This window comes from Chelonia mydas, chromosome 1 (genome assembly GCF_015237465.2).
Source record: "Chelonia mydas isolate rCheMyd1 chromosome 1, rCheMyd1.pri.v2, whole genome shotgun sequence".
NCBI classification, from domain to species: Eukaryota; Metazoa; Chordata; order Testudines; family Cheloniidae; genus Chelonia; species Chelonia mydas.
Window position 1 is genome coordinate 57,571,158 of NC_057849.1, and position 22,931 is coordinate 57,594,088.

Below are 22,931 nucleotides of genomic sequence, written 5' to 3' on the forward strand. Positions count from 1 at the left end.
AGTTGATATACATGGAAGGGTTTGATTTAACTAGAAATAAGATAAGGCACAATATGTGTGGAAATATACTGATCTCTTTTGACCAGCTGCAACTTAGGGTCTTTCGATAGCAAAGAACAATTTTCTTCATCTCCTGTGAAAGAGGCATGTGCTTTTGAAAATAAAGGATGAACGCTTTGATGTATGTAGGTGTGGTTTATTATGCAGCTGTGGTTACTTAATTAAATTTGCAACCAACATTCTATAAGAATGAGGTTGATCCTTCCTATAACTCAAACAAATCCCAAAGCACAGAAAAAGGAATCTCCTTATATTTACATGTTCTGAAAATTTTGATTAATGTTCCTGATCATTTTATTGATCAGCTTAATGAAATCCCGTTGGCTTTTGTGACACTGTCATGCTTCTAAAAGCCATTTCTCTGTTGCTTCAACTTCTGTGGGAAGAGGACTGGTGTTCCTATGTGCTATCTGTTGAGTGTATACTTGTTCCTTCTCCCAGGAGTTTACAAATATTTCTCATGGTTATTCAACCTGTGTAATAGCTTTCTCATTAAAAACATCATAGCAACAACCAGTAAAAGTTAATAAAAAAGTGGAGAGTGTATAGCATATCCATATGTAAAGAATGTTTCTTTTATCCCCCTTTATCAAAACACACAGGAACTGCAGCATGACTGTGTGCATTTGGGGTAAAAACCGAGTGTGATTACTGACAGAAGCAGAGATTCAATCATTCTGTCCACTCAATTTATTGAATATTCCCCCACTTTATTCTACTGTAATTAGGTGTATAGCACCTTATAAAAGGGCCATTTGATATGGAGATGGGAATCCTTTATACACAAATCAGATTATTCACAAGGAACTTTAGAATTCAATTATACGTATGCCCAGCCAGTTTATGGGTCCAATCCCGTAAACCCAGCCACAGAGCTTTCACTGAAATCAATGGGAATCCACAAGTGAAGAGCTTGATTTACCCCAAAAGACCAGAAAATATTTGTTGATTTTCCCATCCCCACATATACTAATCTAAGGTCTTGATCCTGTTCCCAGTGCAGCAAAATTCTCATTGCCCTCCATGGTACAAGATCAGGCCCTAACTGAACTTCTTGGGAGTCAATGGATTGGGATATGATATCAGTCACTGGGGATACAAGAACATACACACATTACTCCTGAGGGCGTTCTGCGCCAAAAAATTAAAAATTCTGTGCCAAAAAAATAAAACTTGTGCACACAATATTTTAAAATTCTGCAAATTTTATTTGTCAAATAAATATAGAGGCTCCAGCATAGCATTGGGGAGCACAGACCACTGGCTGCACAGTGGTGGGAGATCACTGTGCAGCTCCCCCCCAAGACATGGACTCAACGGTGAGGCTACACCCAACCCTGACACAGCGCAAAGACCGGGCCTGCCCCAGAAACACCTCAGGACCCTGTCCCTCCATGCCAGGTGCACCAGATGTGGACAGGCAGGCTCAGCAAGGCAGGATCCAAGTGTGGAGGTGCTTAGTGTGGGGGGATCCGTTTGCAGAGCTTCCTACAGTTGGGGGGAGAAATCTGGGAGTGGGTCTGACACAGCCCCGGATTCCATGCAGGGGAAGAGGAAGAGGAAGAGGAAGCCCTGTCCTCCCCAGCCCATCCAGGACTAGCAGCTGGGTAGGAGCCACCAGCCAGGTCTTCCCCAGTTCCACCACTGCCCCATAGTGATTTACCTCTCTGCTGACTGCCCTGGGCACCCAAAAGATACGCTGGAAAGGGTCACATGAACACTCTTGTGGGTTCCCTTTGCTTCCCTATCAGAAAGTCATTTTTCTGTGGGGAAGCAAAGAAATCTGTGGGGGACATAAATTCTGCACATGTGCAGTGGCGCAGAATTCCCCTAGGAATAACATATTTATTTAAAATACAGAGATACATATTCTATAAAAAAAATTAGTATATTGAGAATTATGATAAAACCCTCTACTGTTACCAAAGGTGGACTAAAATGATGAAAACAGATTGATTATTGAGTAGCTAAACCATTGGTAGTTAAGAAAAATATGACTCTACCAATTATAATGATATACACTTGTTCATCTGGCAAATATTGATTTGTTTTCCTTGTGTTTGAGATAGAGCTGAAATTAACTGATTGCAGCTGTTTTTGTTTAGCAATTTTTTTTATATAATGCTTTAGTCTTGTGAAGAATAGAGTATTGGGAAAAAGAAAAGGAGTACTTGTGGCACCTTAGAGACTAACCAATTTATTTGAGCATAAGCTTTCGTGAGCTACAGATCACTTCATCGGATGCATAAAGCGGAAAGTACAGTGAGGAGATTTTATATACACACAGACCATGAAAAATTATACATTGTAAGGAGAGTGATCACTTAAGATGAGCTATTACCAGCAGGAGAGTGGGGTGGGGGGAGAGAAAACATTGGGAAAACATTCACACTGCCAGAAATCATGTATTTTGGGTGGATTGGGGAAGAAAATCTTAGAAAGTGTGTCTGGAATAAAGGAAGATTCAGAAATGTTTATATGGGTATATATTTGAAAGCCACTGTACTCCTGGTGGTGGCTTATTGGCCAGTTAGTGATGCAGCACCTGATCCCAATAAAAAGGATGTCTGAGCAGTCTAAGGATGCTCCCTGGATGAGAAAGAGAGGGGAAAAAAAAAAAGAGGTGTTACTAAAGAAAAGAGGCCTGAAATTAAAGGTAATGCCTAGGGAGGGAGCAGGGTATTGAAAAGCATTCAGACTCTGCACTGGGAGTTGGAGTAGCCAATGGAGAGGCAACTCTGAGGGAGAGACCAGAAATCCCAGTTTTGAGGGACAGGTGGATCCAGAATGCAAGGGGCTTGTGGGTGCTTTTGGGGAGAGAAAAGCAGGAGTTTGGAGATGACAAAACTAGAGACCCAGGCTGTTTCCCAAAATTAAAGGTTTATTTTGTCAGTTTGTGTTACCAATAAATGAAGTCCTCTGGAGTAGAGGGCTTTTTAAGGACAAAAGCCTCTGTTTGGCTGGTTTTTACTAGGTGGAAGAGAAATAGGCATGATCTCAGGGTGGGATCTTGGACCCCTTTACAACCGTTTGTGAAGAAAATTCACAAGGTGTTCTGAGATACTATTCTCTCTGAATAGCCCCACTTTACAGATAGGGAAATAGAGGCACAGAGTTACGTAATTCACCCCAGGTCACATGGCAAGTCAGTGGCATAGATTAAAAGACCCATGATCTTTCCACCTCCAGTCCTGGGGTTTGATCACGAGAAAATACTCCCAATAAGGAATGTCCATTTGATTCTTCATCCGCTACCTTTTATATATACTTTTGAGTCTCTCTTTGAAGTTTTCTCCAGCAAAGTAATAGAGTACAGGATCTAGGCAACTATTCACTGCAGCGAGGCAATGAGCGATGACCGCTCCTTTAGTCAGCAACTTGCTCAAGTTGTCCTTATCGCTTTTCACCAAGTAGACAGTTCTTAGTATGTGATATGGCAGGAAACAAAGCAGAAACACGAATAAAGTGATGACGGTCGTTGACACTGCCTTCTTATGAGAGGCTCTTATCTTTGCTTTTGGAGCCCTGGGCTTAAGCAAAGCTTTGATCACAAGCACATAGCAGCAAATTATTGTGCAAAACGGGAGGATGAAGCCCACTACCAGGACAACATAGTTCATCGTGAGCAGTTTCTGAATGCTTTCTCTTTGGAGATCTAGGCACCTTCTTGGGTACTTCTTGCTGGTGTTTTCACTGAACAGCAGCACGCTGCTAGCTGTCATCACAAAACCCCATATCACCGCACATATGATTCTAGGATACTTGACGGCGGTTAGTTTCAAATGTTTGAAAGGATGAACAATAGCCACAAAACGAACAATGCTCAGCGCAGTTAGAAAATAAATGCTGCAGTACATATTGACATACAAGCTGAAAGACACAATCCTGCAAAATATATCCCCAAATACCCAATCAGAGTTCATCAGGTAGTAGGTGGCCCGGAAGGGTAAAGTCCAAACAAACAGGAGGTCTGAAATAGCCAAGTTCAGCATGAAAACATTCACTGAAATCTTTTTCCTGTAAAGCTTCAGGAAAACATATACGGAAAGGCCATTTCCAAAGGCACCCAAGGCAAATATTGTGAGATATATTGTGGGATAAACAGCATACTTGAAGTCATCAACAGTGTCATTGTCCGAGTCTGACGTGTTGTTGAAGCTGCCAGTTTGGCTCATCTCTGAAACTAACTCAATCAAGTGTGAGGTCTTCGGACTTCCTGAAAATAAAAAAAGCTGTTACAAAATGTATACCATGTCATCCCTCAAGTTCAGCATTGTAACCATTTGACTGAAAGTTAAAAGCTGTAAATAGCAGTGGAAAAATAAAAGCTAGTTAAATTAATAACTATTCACTATGCCCCAGTGAATATAGATCAGTTAATGTTTGTATTGAACTTCAAAATGTGAAGTGCTATATATGCTAAGTATCGTTGTTATTGCAGCTTATGGGTAGTGCATACTGCCTGGCAATATAAAAGCTAAAGTTTCAAGTAAAAGCTTCAGGTTTCAGTCTTCTGGAGGTGAGTGCAGGGCCTACAGCTGCAGCACCTGATCCTGTGCTCTTCTTTGATCATGCAAACTAAGCAAGTTATCACTGGTCATTTTGTGGATGGGAGATCTTGAGTCAGACTGGCAGATGCAACATTGGTAATAACTAGAGCTGATCAAAAATGGAATTTCCATCCCACGGGAAATTCTGATATTTGGAGATTTCACTCCAATTCAGGACAAAAGCAAAAGTCAATATCAAAACTCTTCTGTGGCATGAAAAGTTCCAAAACATTTCTATTTTTAAATCTCAAAATATTTTGTTTTGGGTTGATGTTAATCTCTGTGTTCACCTTTACTGCCATGGTGTTTAATAGGCTTTGGCATTCCAGGTCTGTCATGGCTCCATTCTCTGCTATGAAGCTTACTTCCACAATGCACCACAATCTCCTGCTGTGGCAGAGTCCCATGGGACTCACAGGATACTCTGCAGTGATTCAACCACAGGGACAAGGACTGTGGTGCATAATGGAAGATGCAGTCTTGCCAGGGAGCATGGTCCCTATCGAAGATTCAGAACATGAGGGAGCCAGAACTACAACTCCTAGAAGGTGTAATATCACTCAAGTGGATAATGGGTTAGCCCAAACCCAAGTGTTTTACATAGAGATTTTTCTGATAGAAGATTATGCTGAAGTTGATATTTTTCCCCCATGGAAAATTGACAAAATCCCATTTTCCAACAGGAACATATTTCACTTGAAGTTTGTCAACCAGTTTCTGTACTAACTTTTATGTAGTCCCTTATATTTTACCACTTCTTCCCTCTCATGAGCAGAGGTGTGAGTTCTAGCTATAGGAATTCCAGTAAAACATGGCCAGCCTCGTTTTTATGCAATGTATCCAAAACTTGTGTATTTTTAAGAACTGAAATTTTGCTGTCAAATCATGTTAAATCATTTTAAAAGTTTCTCTTGATTTTATGCCTCCTTCCCTTCCCTCCTTCCTGTTACTGATATATCTTTATTCTGTATTTTTCATTGTCTTAATGTGCACAGTGAACATGACGCCCTTGCCTCATTCAGTTCTCCAAAGAATTAAGTGCTCAGCTGCCATAAATCAGCCACTCACATGTGAACAGAGTGGCTGTCCATAGCTGCACACTTCACAGTTCTATAGAATTTTCTCATTAGGATTTGTATTGTACATGTGCAGAGTGATTTTTAATAGGTCATAATCCAATCAAATAAAAACCAGTGTTCACTGGAACAGTTTCTCACTAAGGGCTATTTCCCTACTAATCCCATCCCTTCCCATCTTTAAAAAAGGGAAGGAAGAGGATCCTGGGAACTACAGGCCAGTCAGCCTCACCTCAGTCCCTGGAAAAATCATGAAGCAGGTCCTCAAGGAATCAATTCTGGAGCACTTAGAGGAGAGGAAAGTGATCAGGAACAGTCAGCATGGATTCACCAAGGGCAAGTCATGCCTGACTAATCTAATTGCCTTCTATGACGAGAAAACTGGCTCTGTGGATGAGGGGAAAGCGGTGGACGTGTTGTTCCTTGAGTTTAGCAAATCTTTTGACACGGTCTCCCACAGTATTCTTGCCAGCAAGTTAAAGAAGTATGGGCTGGATGAATGGACTATAAGGTGGATAGAAAGTTGGCTAGATTGTTAGATTGGCTAGATTGTTAGATTGATAGATCAACGGGTAGTGATCAATGGCTCCATGTCTAGTTGGCAGCCGGTATCAAGGGAAGTGCCCCAAGGGTTGGTCCTCGGGCCGGTTTTGTTCAATATCGTCATAAATGATCTGGAGGATGGTGTGGATTACACCCTCAACAAGTTTTCAGATGTCACTAAACTGGGAGGAGAGGTAGATACGCTGGAGGGTAGGGATAGGATCCAGAAGTACCTAGACAAATTAGAGGATAGGGCCAAAAGAAATCTGATGAGGTTCAACAAGGACAAGTGCAGAGTCCTGCACTTAGGACGGAAGAACCCCATGCACCGCTACAGACTAGGGACCGAATGGCTCGGCAGCAGTTCTGCAGAAAAGGACCTAGGGGTTACAGTGTACGAGAAGCTGGATATGAGTCAACAGTGTGCCCTTGTTGCCAACAAGGCCAATGGCATTTTGGGATGTATACGTAGGGGCATTGCCAGCAGATTGAGGGACGTGATCGTTCCCCTCTAGTCAACATTGGTGAGGCCTCATCTGGAGTACAGTGTCCAGTTTTCGGCCCCATGCTACAAGAAGGATGTGGAAAAATTGGAAAACGTCCAGCGGAGGGCAACAAAAATTATTAGGGGACTGGAACACATGACTTATGAGGAGAGGCTGAGGGAACTAGGATTGTCTAGTCTGCGGAAGAGAAGAATGAGGGGGGATTTGATAGCTGCTTTCAACTACCTGAAAGGGGGTTCTAAAGAGGATGTCTCTAGACTGTTCTCAGTGGTAGCTGATGACAGAACAAGGAGTAATGGTCTCAAGTTGCAGTGGGGGAGGTTTAGGGTGGATTTTAGGAAAAACTTTTTCACTAGGAGGGTGGTGAAAGACTGGAATGTGTTACCTAGGGAGGTAGTAGAATCTCCTTCCTTAGATATTTTTAAGGTCAGGCTTGACAAAGCCCTGGCTGGGATGATTTAGTTGGGGATTGGTCCTGCTTTGAGCAGGGGGTTGGACAAGATGACCTCCTGAGGTCCCTTCCAACCCTGATATTCTATGATTCTATGATTAAATTTCAGCTTCCTCTCCCCAGCTGATTTTGCACTACAGCAGTGTTTTTAAATAAATAAAAGCTACAGGATATTTTGGTTGGTTGATCAGTCATGGGGAAATGGGTCACTTCACCCTTTTGTATTTGAGATGGCTGAAGTATTTTTGCTCAGCATCTCCCAAAATACTCATCTTTGGGCAGGTACCAAGTCTGGACAATTTTAGCCCCCCCGACCACAAAGACTTGTTTGCATTGCTGAGCCCTCCTGTGCCAGCTGGCTTTTAGGATACTAGATAATTGTCTATAATAACGGAACCAGCTTGTAGGAGCTGGCAGTGATTCTGCACTCAGGCTCACCTAATTATCTGATGCTTTTAAGTGTCAAAGAAAGCCTCAGGGACAAATACTAGTGCAGATTAGGGTTTATGCACATTATGGGACATTCTCCTTCCTTAGGTCTCAATCCAACTCTCACTGAAGTCATTCCATTGACTTCAATGAGAGCTGAACCGGGCCCTTAATAATCCAAGTAAACTCTGTAAACTCTAGTAAACTCTGGATGAACTCACAGTCATATCACTAAAGCATTTCTGAAATAAATATGGGGATGTGATGTGATATACAAATCCGACACTGGAGAGAAAGGGTTTAAGAATCAGCTCTGGGCCCACACACAAGCTGGAGGCATGGCTTTAAAAAGGGAAGCAGACCAGTTCGGAGGGAGGGAGTGGATGGCTGATCTGAGAGGAAAGTATTACCCAGGAGCTCATTGCCCAGGACCTGACAAAGTGGCCCTGTGCACACCCACAAAGAAGAAGCAGGGGATGGAGTGTGAGGGTCAGAACCTTGATTGAGCGATTTACTCTGGGAAGCAGAAGGAGACTGGGGTAGGAAGTGGTCTGGGGAGGAGAGGCAGTGGCTTGGCACCACAAGCTGCCCACCACTGCGCCCAGGACTGGAGCACGGAGAAGAAGGTGGACCTGGGTTCCCCTTCCCACTCTGAGTGGACAATACAACAAGAAGAGCCTTCACCTCTGGCGAGAGGCCAGCTGGAAAAGATTGGCTGTTCGAGGACCCAGCTCTCAAAGCCCCTGGGCTATAGGGGAGGACTGGAAACTCTTGGGACAAGGGTTCTGAAGGACAGGAATGTGCTTAAATGGGGAGATGTTCTGCCAACTACCACCTGACCACTAGGCAGCACTGCTGGTGGTTGTGCACCTTCTGCACAGGGACCTCTCTTATCTGCTTTTTAATTCTTTAGACTTAGATGCATAAAAATGCCTATACAAGGCTCTAGGAATCTTGAAAAGTCATTAAAAATACAGATCCTGACTCTGCCATGGTCACATCAATGTAACTCACTTGATTTCATCATAATTATTAGAGTTGGGTGAAAAATGGCATTTCTTTTCCACAATAAATAAATAAACCTTGCAGTTTCCTGAAGTTTTGTTCTGAATTGGGCAAAAACCCAAAATTTCTTGCAGAATGGAAATACCAAAACATTTTGACCTGAAACAGGAAGTGCCCTAGTGGTTATTTTGATATTAATTAGTCATTTCACACAGGAAAGGGAAGAGAGAGGGAGCTGTCTTTAAAAATCTTTCACATACATAAAGCAATGATAGGTAGGGCCCTACCAAATTCACGGTCCATTTTGGTACATTTCACTGTCATCGCATTTTTTTAAAATCTTGAATTTCACAGTTTTACATATTTAATCTTACATTTCATGGTGTTTCAGGGCAGCTGCATGTGGCTGTTTGTCACCACTATGACAGTGATTCCTTGGTGCACTAGGAGAGGAAATCAGGGACCGCAGCTTTGTAGGCCCATCTGAGGTGGCAGCACCTAGGAGGTGCTGGGGGTGAAACCCAACCCCCTCCCACCCATTGCTGCTAGCCCCATGCTGTTCTGCACCAGAGTTGGGCCACTGCCCCAGCACCAGCTCCCTTGCTGGTGAAGCCCACACTCCTCACCTGGCTCCTACTTTGGAGGAGTGGGACTGGGCATGGCTGGGCCTGCAAGCAGCAAGGGAGCACGTGGCTGAGCTGCTCTCCACTGCAGCTTGGGACTGGCAGCAGTTGTAGTCTGAGGCCAGACTGCAGCTGTGGCACAGAAGCAGGCAGAGGATGCCCAAGATCACCTCCATGCCCAGCTGGAGAAGGAGTTCTTCCAGTGGCAGGCTGGGGCCATCACCCTGATTCTGGACCATGCTGCAGCCTTAGAGTCCAGGGCCAAACTGCCTTCAGATCCACAGAATGAGGAAGGGAAATAAAGGGGCCCTCAAACCTTTATCCATTAGTTATTAGCTTTGTTATGGTGTTGTTACTTGGGGAGCAGGGCCATAACAGCACTGCTCAATGCTGGGCCCCCCCAAACACACACACCTGTTATAGGAGGCACCATCATGCTATGCAATTCCTCAGCCTTCTGCCTTGAGTGTTGGGTGGGGTTGTCCTCGAGAACTTCTTTGCTATGCACCTAAAGATATTCTAAAGTCACTGTTCTGGAGTTGTTTACTCATTTCCTAACAAATGTTGTTTTGTTTAGGACAAAAAGAAAAGGAGTACTTGTGGCACCTTAGAGACTAACCAATTTATTTGAGCATAAGCTTTCGTGAGCTACAGCTCACTTCATCAGATGCGATGAAGTGAGCTGTAGCTCACGAAAGCTTATGCTCAAATAAATTGGTTAGTCTCTAAGGTGCCACTAGTACTCCTTTTCTTTTTGTGAATACAGACTAACACGGCTTTTACTCTGAAACTTGTTTGGGACAGAGTTTTCCATAACTACAAACGGGAATTTTTATCATCCCTAACTTTTACTCCTTTCCCTGCGGACGTTGGGAAGGTTTTTGTGCTCCAGCAACACAGAGCTATGCCCGTGGGAGTTTCGGCTCCTGGGAGGGTTACTGAAGCCAGAAAGTCAAAGGGTAAAGGGCAGACAAGCAGTCCACTGGCCCGCCACACTGGGGCTTGGGAAGTAAGTCAATAACCTATCCTCATGCTAGAGTTAAGTTATAGAAACACAAAGGTAGCCATTCCAGCAAACAGCATAACTTCTAGTATTGATTTGTGGGCTCACTTACAGGTATAGTAGAACTGATCCAAACTCTTCCCAGTATTCCCCCTTAAGATCCATGCAAATGCCACACGCACACATTCCACCCACCTAGAGTGTGGCTTCTACACTGAAGCCAGAGCTAGACCAATGTGAGGGGAATTATGAAAAGCTACATGTGGATTTATTCTGTGAACGTGAAACAGTAAAACCAAGTGTCCTGCAAAACTTGTTACGGTTTTCATAGTACTTGGGAAGAAAAAAATTACATAACTGGAGAGAAAGGCTTGTTTCCTCACAACACCACTTCTCCAGCCCCAGCAAATGAAAAACTCAGCAGAGCAGACTTTAGCTATCTCTATCAGTCTGTTTTTCAAATGCCATATTCTTTCCTCATTCTCTGCTCACAGGAAGGAACCCCTGAATCAGGGGGTTTAGACATGTTATCACCCAGCAGCACTCTTCCCTCATGCCTTGAAGATAATTTCCCAGAAGAGTAGTCAGCATAACCTGCACTGGTGATTCACCAGTGATGTCATCCCATTCCTGGAAGTAGATCTGTGTGCATCTCAGTTCTCTCCCCAGAGCAGGCACAGCGAGGGAATTACTTGGCTGATTCTTGTGTCATCCTCACTGACTAGTTGTGAGGTCAGTGTGCCGTAGGATGTCAGCTAGCTTCTTCCTGACCTGCCAGTAGGATGGTGCCAAATGGAGGTAAGTGTGTGTCTGTGCTTGTGTAACACTGACAGACCCCGGTTGTTGGGATTGAAACTGGGACTTCTGAGCTAAATGCATGAGCCTCTACTGCATGAGCTAAAAGCCACATGGCCCTTAGCTAAGACTGTAGCAGGTTCATTCATCTTTAAGTGGTCTCAGTGCCTCCAGAGGGGACAGAGCACCACACCCAGGAGGTATGTGGGTTACACTTGCCTCAACTTTATGGACGCAGAATGCTTGCAGGCTGCCCGTAGAGCTGTTCCAGCATGTAAAAGGGAGCGTTCCAACTGAGGGATGACAGTTTTAGTGACTCCTGCTGGTCTTTAAGGTTGTGGCACACTTCATAGGACTGTCTGAAGTGACCACATAGCTTACTGGCCACTGAGACAGTGCCTGCAACTCTGCATCCCTCCTCCAGAAATTCCCTCTATCAGACTGCAGCAGCAAGTGAGGCCAGGGACATGCTGGAAGTCACCATCCTACACCACATAATTTACTCCGTAGTTCATTGCCACAGTCACAGCAAAGAAGTTGGAGGGGGCCTTAGCCACCCCTCTATGACAGCACACATGGGCGGCGGGTATCATAGTCTGGGGGAGGCTGAGCCTCCCCAAACAACCAACTGTGGCCCCGCCTATGCTCCACCTCCAGTGTCTCTTCCAGCTGCTTCCCACCCTGTGGCTCTTCCCCCCTGTGCCATGGCCCTGGCTCGGGCTGGAGCCGCGCCACCTGCCCTCCCGGTGCTTGGGGACTGGGGGTACTAGCATGGGGAGGGGGCCAGAAGCTGGGGGGAGGCTTTGCACTGGGGGATGCAGAAGGGGCAGGGCCTCAGGTGGAAGGGGCGGGGCTCGGGGCTAGCCTCCCCCAACCAGCGGTTCACACACCGCCCATGACAGCACAGTGCATCCAAGATGTTCCAGAAGGTGTGCTGCTTTTCAAACCCGGACATCAAAAGCCTGGCATGCTGTCGAGTGAGGGTACATGTGCCAGTGCTGCTTCTAGTCTTCCTGCTGCTGCTGCTCACCCAGTGGGCCATAACAGCCATGTAGGAAGTTGTCTGACCACTGGTCCATATGGCAGGTTCTGCTGCACTTGCCCACCTAGGCTACACCATTCTGTACTTCTCATAGCAGCACACAGATCTGGCACTTCCTTTTATGCCAGGAAGTGCAGCTAGGGATCTGCCACCTGGGGGCAGCTGCAGCCACGAAGTGTCTGAAGCCATCTCCCTCCACATGGGAGAAAGGAAGAATGTCCACAGCCAGCATCCTTGCTCACTGTGGTCAGGTTTCACAGTCACAGGGTGGTTGCATTCATGTTTTTGCCCCCTCTGAATAGAATCCGCTAGGTACTGTTGAGTGATGCTGCTGGCAAAGTCATGGAAGACATTGGTGGTGTCGCAGTCAGCCTCTGCTCTGGAGTTTGCGGTTGTTTGCTTTTCTGTAAGCTCTGGGCTAACTGGTTGCATCATGTGCACTCCGTGATTGGTCTTGATGGATTTTAACCATCCCTGATATCCCCATCCTTTTGGGTCACACCCAGACTCATCCTCCATTTTCAGGAGTTAGCAAATGACATCAGTGCTGTCAGGGGGCAGGGGGGTGGGGGATTGTAGATGGTGGTGACTTTTGCTGCTGAGAGAAATGCAGTGTGGGAGCACCGCCTTCCCCTTAGCGTTCCCATCAAAACCATGCCCAGCAGAGATGGAGGCAGTGACTTTCCTCCCACCTGGGAGTGTGAGTACCAGCATCGACCACATCCATTCCAGAAGAAGCATAGTGGAACAAGGTTTCAGAGGATGTTGATGGTCTCTGGCCAGTGCCCTGGCTGCTGAGGCTTAGCCTCATGTGGTGCTGGACTAACTGGAGATGCACCATTCTCCTCCTCACTACCTCTTCCTGCACCCGGAGTAGTTGACTGTGCCCCATGGAAATAGTCCTCTTCAGAGTTGTCTGCCTCAGGCTAAATTGTACCAGTGTACTCTCAGCCAGTCAACATGTTACAGGCTACAGGAAAACCCTGAATGAAACCATAAATTTAAAATAAAAACAAACCAAGTTTTTCTGTCAAAAGATTTTGGTAAAATAGTCACAATTTTGCAAAATGTCAGGGTTCTCTAAATTGCTTTTTTTTTTTTTTTTAGTGAAAATATGTTTCACCAAAATATTTTCAACTAGCTTTAGTGGTTATTCCTGATTTAAACTGATGTTAGTGAGACCAGAATTAGTCTAAAGAAAAACATCGAACAATGACAGATCCCACTCACCACACACACAAATTAGGCAAAGAAACTAAAACAACTCTTTCCCAGACTTCAGCCATTCACGAGCCCCTATTCAAGTAGGTGAGTAGATTTTAAAGCATCTAATAAAATAACTATCAATATTAAAACTTCTGAACTTAATAGAAAATAACTTCACACCATGTTTTAATGAACACTCCTGAATAGGGTATGTTACAGTGGTATGCATATTACATGTGTAAATATAAAGTTTTCTGGTCTGCTTTTCAGAGGTGCAGAGCACCCACAAGTCCAACTCAAGTCAATGGGAGCTGCTTACAAAGTAGGATCATGAGCTCAATTTTTCAGAAGTACAATGTACACATTGCTAAATGAATTTCTCAACATGAAATATGAAGTACAGATGATCTGCTGTTTAGCTAAAAAATATTTTGTCTGAATAGGATGTGCTCTTGTGTGAGTTCTCAGAATTATCAGAATAGTAACGCCAAGTACTTAGGCTATGTCGTCGCTCAGGGATGTGAAAAAAAACCCACCCCCCTGAATGACAAAATTTTTAACAACAAAAAGGGCTGGTGTGGACAGCGCTTCATCGGTGGGAGAGCTCTGTCCTGGCAACAAAGAGCGGCTACACTGTGTACCTTACAACGGCACGGCTGTGTCAGCACAGCTGCACAGTTGTAAGGTGCGCAGTGTAGACGTAGCCTAATTAAAGTTATATAACTTGCATTAGCCATTGCATTGTCAGAAAACCCAATGTAATAACATCAAACAGCCAACCAAGTCACCATTCCCTGGAATACTACGTATCTTTTCAGGATCAGAACGAAAAAAACATTACTCATTTATATTTCATTTGTAATTAACGTTATACTGAATTAAATTGGACATTTGTCAAGACATGAATGACATTTTATTCACTCTTCCCACACATGTGCATATACACACAAAACCAAAATCTCCACCCTTCAAAAGATTACAGTTGACAAAATCTGCAGTTGGCTGCTAGTACAAAGCAAAGGAAATTCACCTTGTCAGCTCTCTCACTAGTTTATTATCTTTCATCTTCCAAAATATTTTTAATTACAAAATCTTACATGGATATCCCTTCTCAAGGAAAACACCCTAGACTAGCTTTAACATACGTGAATCGAGTAGATGCTTAATTTTTCTAGCAACTACAAAACTTCGTGCAAGAAACAGGTGATAACTAAAATTCCTCCTACTCTTATTTTGAATAGTCTTGATCTACTTTTAAAGAAAAGACTAAAGTAATATATATTTATATATATATATATAAATAAATTTAACTTTGCCCTACCTCAGTTCTTGTTCCTTTCAGTTAATTCAGTAAGACACTTCCTTCTTCTGCTTTTAGCTATCCAAAACTTGCAGCTTGCTAGCGAGGGTGAAAACAAAACAAAAACATTTACACAAAACCAACAGCAAGAAAGAGGAAGTAAGCATAATAGTACAGCTTTAATTTTCTTAACAATATTTGGTCAGTTCAGGAACTGGGATTTGTGCTCACGTTGCGTTCCATCTCATCTTTCACACAAAGTGCTGAATAAAGCTCTGTGGTTCAGCAACTCCCAGCCACTCACATTTCTAAATATGGGCTTTCAGTAATCAAACATGTCTGAAATATTAGATTGACAGTAATTAGAAACAGTTCTCGGGAAACGTAAATGGGTATTTTAGTCCAGTCTATATTAGGGAAGGTTTTTAAATCTTTTGACTTTTGACAGAATGGGATGAGCTCCACTAGTGTCAGCAATACGGAGAGTGCTAATGTAGCTGGCCTGTCTGTTGCCACTGGCACCGTGTCATGTAACTTGGCTTACAGTTCTAGTCTGGCATTATCAAAGGTGCCATAAGGAGTGGGGCGCCCAATTGCCATTGAATTTCAATGGGAGATGAGCACCTAACTCTGTTAGGCTCCTTTTAAATCTCAGTGCTGTAGATAGGGTTGCCAACAGTCCCTTATTACAACAAGATTAGGAGTTGCTGAGTGCTGCAAAAAGCAGCATGAAATACCTCTGGCGAATGTAGGGACGTACTGCTTATTATAATTAATAATGATATTAGAAAGACGGGTGGGGGTGCTAAAAAACAGTCCCTTATATTTGAAATACAATGTTGGCAATCTTAGCTGTGGCCCTGTTCACTGTTACCTAGTAGCATAGTTGTTGATTCTCATTTACTAAGGCTCCGTTTCAGTGCTCTGGCACCAGAAGTGGGCCTTAGAGTGGACAGAAGTGGCCCTTGGAGAATACTCCCTGTGTAGTGGCCCTGTGAACACAGTTCATAGATCTCCATGTAAGGGGTGGAATTTGGGGACATAACTAGGAATTCTCTACTTCCAAGGCCCCTTGGAAGCAGTATGTAAGTTGGAGCAGCTCTGAAACTGCTCCAAGTCACTCCTAGGGTTGCCAACCCTCCAGGATTTTCCCAGAGTCTACAGGAATTAAAGCTTAATCTTTAATTAAAGGTTATGTCATGTGATGAAACCTCCAGGAATACGTCCAATAGGGTTCCCAACCCTCCAGGATTGGCCTAGAGTCTCCTGGAATCGGCATTGATCTTCCAGTGACTATTGAAAGCAATCCGGGAGATTTTAATAGGATATTTTAAGAAAATGACGTTATGTCATGCAGGGGGGGAGGAGGGGAATCTCCCAGAATAGCTTCAGCTAGAGTTGGCAACACTAACCTCCAACCAAAACTGGTAACCCTAGTCACTTCAGGAGTTGGGCAGGCTCCTTCTCTGTTCCGTGTCACAGGTCACTTACCTGCCAACATGTCCTCTCATGGCCAGGCATGGTATTGCAGTGACTCCACCTCAGTTTCCCCACCAGCCAGCAGTCTGTCCCTGTGACAGTCTGCTTCTTCTCACAACACCAGCCAGGTCATTTATAATCTCACCCCTCCTCAGGTAATAAAGAATAATCCCACAGGGCAAAAGCCCAGTGACCCTATATCAGGTCATCAGTCCCAAGCTAAGTTTTATAGTCCTTGCCCCCTTTTCCTCAGAGATGCTTTCATATCTCTTTTTCTCAGGTGGGTAGGAGAACACACACCTGCCTTCTCTTCTGGCAGAATCCAGGGATTCTGTGTTTAAGAAACTAAAACCTGCTCCTTACAATTCCTTGCTGCTTTCCTGGGCTGCTTTCTATCTCCACCTGTCCACAGTCCTTTCCCAGGACTACCTCTGCCAGTACTCTCTCAGGGGAAGGCAAGCTCCTTGTGCAGCTTCCTACCAATCTGCTGCTGAGAAACTCCCTCAGGAGTTCTCAGCCTACCCGGCAGCTGTCTTTTCATGCAGCCTTCTTATCTCAGTCCTCAATAGCCCAGCAATTAGCAGCAGCCCAGGAGGTGGCTATCTGCCACACCCCAGAATACAGAGAATGGAAACATGAGTTAAAGCCACAAACACAGGAATGGAATAAGTGAGAATCAGGCCTCTTGTGTAGTTATTCATACTACCAGTGCAAAGTATGTTAAAATGTTACCAGCTCTACCTTGTAAATAACTATACAAGGTGCAGGGCAGCTGTGAATTGGGTCTATAGTGGTTAAAACACTGGAATTGACCGACAAAACTGCTGTAAAATACACAAACTCAGCAAACTGAATTTTTTTTTTATTTGATCAAATTTTATTTTAATGAGCATTTTTGGAGGATGTGTTCATTACACTATGTCTCTGCTGCCTAGATAGTTTACATTGTGAATCTGTGTCCACTTTCTTTATACCTCCTCAATAGCTTTCATGCTATTGAAGGTGATACAATCGCCCCTCTGTGACTTTTCTTTTCAACCAAAATAGTTATATTAGTAAATCCCTAGTAAGGATGCAGTTATACCAGTATAAAGGTGCCTTTTATCAGTATAATTTATTCTCCTTCCTGAACGGGAATCGTTATATTCGTATAAGGCATGTTTGTACCAGTATAACTTCACACACACTGGAGATATAAATATTTCAGTTAAAAAAAAAAAATCACACTCCTAACCACAACTCATACTGCTACAAAAGCTTGTGTAGACTAAACCTTAGAATCTCCCTCAATTAAATTGTGTGAGCAGCACGTGTGAGCATCAGCCCTGTTATGCCAGGCAGAGAGAATATATGCATTGTGCTGTCGCAAACGTGGGAAAGTGGCTTCTTCAGCTGTGCTTAGAAATAAATCAGTCTTAGTGGATGCCTACTGAGCATGCTCAGAAGCATTATTAACAACTGATAAATCATAATTTATCCTTCCAGCTGTTTATTAAATTTAGTTGTGTATGCAGTCCAAAATAACCAGTTTACATGACAAATTTCAAAAGTTCAAAGTTCAAAGGGTGATGGAAAATATTACAATAATAATATACAGAACAAAGCGTGCCATTTTTTTCATCTTTGCAGAACGCAGAAAGGGTTGGAGATGATTTTCCTCAAACTTTCAAAAAAATTCATCACCTTCTGAAGAGCCCAAATATAGAATAAATTCAAACCAAAAGGAAAATTTTACAGGAAGTTGTGAGTGAGTGAAAATACAACTTTAGAAGTACAACTGTTTTGCAACATAGACCCTCCATGGTACTGGTAACCCTTAAAAGCCATTAGAGTCAACAGCGGCTGAGAGTGTTAGAACTTTCTGTAGCATAATCAGATCCTTAACACTGAACAAATTGCCTATCTGTCTTTTTATATTTCAAACACTCTTTACGGCCCTCTTCTAAAGCTCATTGAAGTCCATGGAAAGATTCCCATTAACTTCAGTGGGCTTTAGATCACAGCTTAAATAACATTGTCTCAAAAACTGATCCTTATAAAAAAGAACATGTTTAACTAATTAAAAGCATATCAGCCTGTAACACCAGCAATCATGGCAGTATCATAGGTATTTTTATTAAAATTCTATCTTTTTTCTTGCCTATCCTTTTAAAATTTTCTTCTGCCTATCTATTTCTGAGGCACCTAACATCTTAGTGTCAACTTGCCTTTGTATCTGCATTATGTATTTTAAATAATTGTATTATCTAATACTGCAACCACTATTTTCTATGAAACATTTGAATGGCAGATATTTTACCAAGTTTATTATTATTGTTACACACTCAAACTATCACCTGTGACATATTGTTTGTATAATACCTTGCTTTTACTCAGATAAACTTAAGTAGATAAGCAATCGTTCCCTGCTGTTTGGTTTTAGAAGTTATTTTCTCCTACAAAGCTAATATTAGCACAGTTATCATGGGTTACTATTATGCATTGTAAATAAAGTAATAGCGCAGTCACCTATATGTAAAGATAAAAGTTTGCCTTCACAAGATGGGCAATAAGAGTTTTAATATATTGTATGTTTTCCCCTTCTTATGTTCATTGAATGGGTTTGGAATTTATCCCTTCAATTCTGGTTAGGGCTGTAGTAACAACGGCAAATCAAGAAGATGACTAATACACAGAATCTGTGAGATCTAACGGGAAATCTAAGCTATTTCCTAGAGGCGGTGCATGTGTAGGTACTGCAAACTAGTAGGCCAGCTCTGCTTCTTGTATATATTGTATGCAGTGAAGTGTAGCCTGTCAATTCCAGGATATTAGAGCAACAGGGTGGGAACCTCACATGCTTGTACATATTGACACTTGTACGTGGATTCTCAGTAATTCACCTACCCACAAAGTTTTGTGGTTTGTGCTTACCATATTTCAAAGGTTCAGCCTGAACAGTGATAATATCCTGCTGGTCTGGTTCTCCAAATAAATCTTTAAACCAATAGTCAAACAGCAATCTTTCCACCCTTATCCTCCTTTGCTGCCTTTTACAACATACCAGACCAGGCAAGAATCCCTAACAATATTTTTATCAGAAATATCAACAACTCCTTTGCAGCCACAATCCCCTATTCAATGGCCAGGAACTGAAACATGGCCTCCGAGCCTTCCCATACAAAGACCCCTTTGTAGAACCAAATTCACTGTGCCACTGTCACAAAGTGGCATTTACTTGGAACACTGATTTCACAGCCCACTCTGGACATTAACAAAACTGGTTTACCCATTCCTCACATACCCCTCTCTTTTTTATTACATTCTCTTTATTTTCCCAGCCAAAGTTGCTCAACACTTACGTTCACCGATATATATCATTCTAAAACTAAACAACCGTTAAGGTTGCCTAGTGACAAGGAAGTGGGTAGTTGCTCACTGTAAATCTCACAGGTTGTTGTCCAATGATGAAACATACTTTATACATCTACATACATGTAAATAGAGAGAGAAAGCAGTACACATATTTTATTAAAGTATTGATCTTTGTCAGCACCTTATGGATTAGTGGGATGGGAGGAAAGGTGTAGAACAGGTGATGAGACCACTTCAGCAGAAAGGCATCTGTCATGGAGCCGGGGCTGTGACCCCTCAGGAAGCAGAACTGCTAGCACTTCCTGTTGGACCGTGTGGTGAACATGTGTATGCGGGAAAAGCCCCACCTGTGGAAGATGTTCATCGCGACATTCAGGCGTAGGGACCACTCATGATGAGTTGAGAAGGACCAGCTGAGCCGACCTGTGAGCTGCTTCTGCACCCCTGGCAGGTATGAGGCCTCGATCTCGATCGAGTGTGCAATGCAGAATTCCTATAGACGGACTGCTTCTCGACACGGGGGTGGAGGATGAGCCCCTCCCTGTCTATTGATGTAGTGCATGGCCGACGTATTGTCCATGAGGACTGAGAGTGTTGTTTTCGCAATGTGGGGTAGAACGCCTGACATGCCAGTCGGACTGACCTGAGCTTCCTGACGTTAAAATGGAGCGATAAGCTACGTTCCCTCTAAGCTGCGTGGCTGCGGCGGTGGGGAGAGGTGCCCCTCCCCCGCCGCCAACCCGGACCTGCTGAGGGAGAGGCATGCCTCTCCCCCAGCCCCAATCCTGGAGCTGCCGTGGGAAGATAGAGCTGGGGGGTCCCCTCTCTCCCTGCTGTAACCCAGGGCAGCCTGCACCCCAAACCCCTCATCCCGGCCCCACCCCAGAGCCCGCGCCTAGCCAGAACCCTCACCCCCCCACACCCAAACACTCTGCCCCAGCCCTGAGCCCCCTCCTACACTCTGAACCCCTCAGCCCCATCCCTTCCACATGAATTTTGTTATGTGCAGCAATATAGAATCATAGAACTGGGAGGGACCTCGAGAGGTCATCTAGTCCAGTCCCCTGCACTCAAGTCAGGACTAAGTATTATCTAGACCATCCCTGACAGGTGTTTGTCCAACCTGCTCTTAAAAATCCCTAATGATGGAGATTTCGCAACCTCCCTAGGCAATTTATTCCAGTGCTTAACCACTCTGACAGTTAGGAAGTTTTTCCTAATGTCCAGCCTAAACCTCCTTTGGTACAATTTAAGCCCATTGCTTCTTGTAATATCCTCAGAGGTTAAGAAGAACCATTTTTCTCCCTCCTCCTTGTAAAGACCTTTTATGTACTTGAAAACTGTTATGTCCCCTCTCAGTCTTCCCTTCTCCAGACTAAACAAACTCAATTTTTTCAGTCTTCCCTCATAAGTCATGTTTTTTAGAACTTTAATAATTTTTGTTGCTCTTCTCTGGACTTTCTCCGATTTGTCCACATCTTTCCTGAATTATGGCACCCAAAACTAGACACAATACTCCAGTTGAGGCCTAATCAGTGCGGAGTACAGCAGAAGAATTACTTCTCATGTCTTGCTTACAATACTCCTGCTAATCCATCCCAGAATGATGTTTGCTTTTTTTGCAACAGTGTTACACTCCTGACTCATATTTAGCTTGTGATCCACTATGACCCCCAGATCCCTTTCCACAGTACTCCTTCCTAGGCAGTCATTTCCCATTTTGTATGTATGTTAGCCCTGGTCTACACTAGGAGTTGAGGTCGAATTTAGCAGCGTTAAATCGATTTAACCCTGCACCCGTCCACACGACGAAGCCCTTTTTGGCGACTTAAAGGGCTCTTAAAATCGATTTCCTTACTCCATCCCCGACAAGGGGATTAGCGCCGAAATTGGCCTTGCTGGGTCGAATTTGGGGTACTGTGCTCACAATTAGACAGTATTGGCCTCTGGGAGCTATCCCAGAGTGCTCCATTATGACCGCTCTGGACTGCACTCTCAACTCAGATGCACTGGCCAGGTAGACAGGAAAAGGCCCGCGAACTTTTGCATTTCAATTTCCTGTTTGGCCAGCATGGCAAGCTGCAGGTGACCATGCAGAGCTCATCAGCAGAGGTGACCAAGCAGAGCTCATCAGCAGAGGTAACCATGATGGAGTCCCAGAATTGCAAAAGAGCTCCAGCATGGTCCGAACGGGAGGTTCGGGATCTGATCGCTGTATGGGGAGAGGAATCCATGCTATCAGAACTATGTTCCAGTTTTCGAAATGCCAGAACATTTGTCAAAATCTCCCAGGGCATGAAGGACAGAGGCCATAACAGGGACCCGAAGCAGTGCCACGTGAAACTTAAGGAGCTGAGGCAAGCCTACCAGAAAACCAGAGAGGCAAACGGCCGCTCCGGGTCAGAGCCCAAAACATGCTGCTTCTATGATGAGCTGCAAGCCATTTTAGGGGGTTCAGCCACCATTACCCCAGCCGTGTTGTTTCACTCCTTCAATGGAGATGGAGGCAACACGGAAGCAGGTTTTGGGGACAAGGAAGATGATGATGATGATGATGAGGTTGTAGCTCACAGCAAGCAAGCGGAGAAACCAGTTTTCCTGACAGCCAGGAACTGTTTCTCACCCTGGACCTGGAGCCAGTATCCCCCGAACCCACCCAAGGCTGCCTCCCAGACCCACCAGGCAGAGAAGGGACTTCTGGTGAGTGTACCTTTTAAAATACTATACATGGTTTAAAAGCAAGCATGTTTAATGATTAATTTGCCCTGGCATTCGCGGCTCTCCTGGATGTACTCCCAAAGCCTTTGCAAAAGGTTTCTGGGGAGGGCAGCCTTATTCCGTCCATCATGGTAGGACACTTTACCACTCCAGGCCAGTAGCACATACTCGGGAATCATTGTAGAACAAAGCATTGCAGTGTATGTTTGCTGGCATTCAAACAACATCTGTTCTTTATCTCTCTGTGTTATCCTTAGGAGAGTGATATCATTCATAGTCACCTGGTTGAAAGAGGGTGCTTTTCTTAAGGGGACATTCAGCGGTGCCCATTCCTGCTGGGCTGTTTGCCTGTGGCTGAACAGAAATGTTCCCCGCTGTTAGCCACGGGGAGGTGGGAGGGGCTAGCCACGCACTGTGGGGAGGCAAAATGTGACCTTGTAACGAAAGCACATGTGCTATGTATGTAATGTTAACAGCAAGGTTTACCCTGAAAGAGTGTACCCATTGTTCTATAAAATGTGTCTTTTTAAATATCACTGTCCCTTTTTTTCTCTCCACCAGCTGCATGTGTTTCGAGGATCACAGGATCTTCTCCTTCCCAGAGGCTAGCGAAGATTAGAAGGTGAAAAAAAACGCACTTGCGATTAAATGTTCTCTGAGCTCATGCTGTCCTCCCACACTGACAGAGCACTAGACGAATGCGTGGAGGCAGACAATATCAGAGTGCAGGAAAGCACAAAATGACCGGGAGGAGAGGTGGTGGGCTGAAGCTGAAAGGTGGCGGGCTGAAG

General features: G+C 44.1%; 1 protein-coding gene across 4 annotated transcripts; it reads right to left on the reverse strand.

Moving 5' to 3' along the window:
- Positions 1-2,921: 2,921 nt before the first annotated feature.
- LOC114020352 (cysteinyl leukotriene receptor 2) lies at positions 2,922-16,636 on the reverse strand. 4 transcript variants are annotated; one of them, XM_043522186.1, is made up of 4 exons: positions 16,081-16,636; positions 14,611-14,688; positions 9,658-9,743; positions 2,922-4,276 (listed from the first exon to the last, which is right to left on the reverse strand). In XM_043522186.1, exons 3-4 carry the CDS (start codon positions 9,677-9,679, stop codon positions 3,312-3,314), a joined length of 987 nt encoding a protein of 328 aa, XP_043378121.1. In that variant the 5' UTR covers positions 9,680-9,743; positions 14,611-14,688; positions 16,081-16,636; the 3' UTR covers positions 2,922-3,311. The 4 variants fall into 4 exon arrangements, with proteins under 4 accessions (XP_043378121.1, XP_037749470.1, XP_037749476.1 ...); XM_037893542.2 differs by having other exon boundaries at positions 9,658-9,751; XM_037893548.2 differs by lacking the exon at positions 9,658-9,743.
- Positions 16,637-22,931: the final 6,295 nt, after the last annotated feature.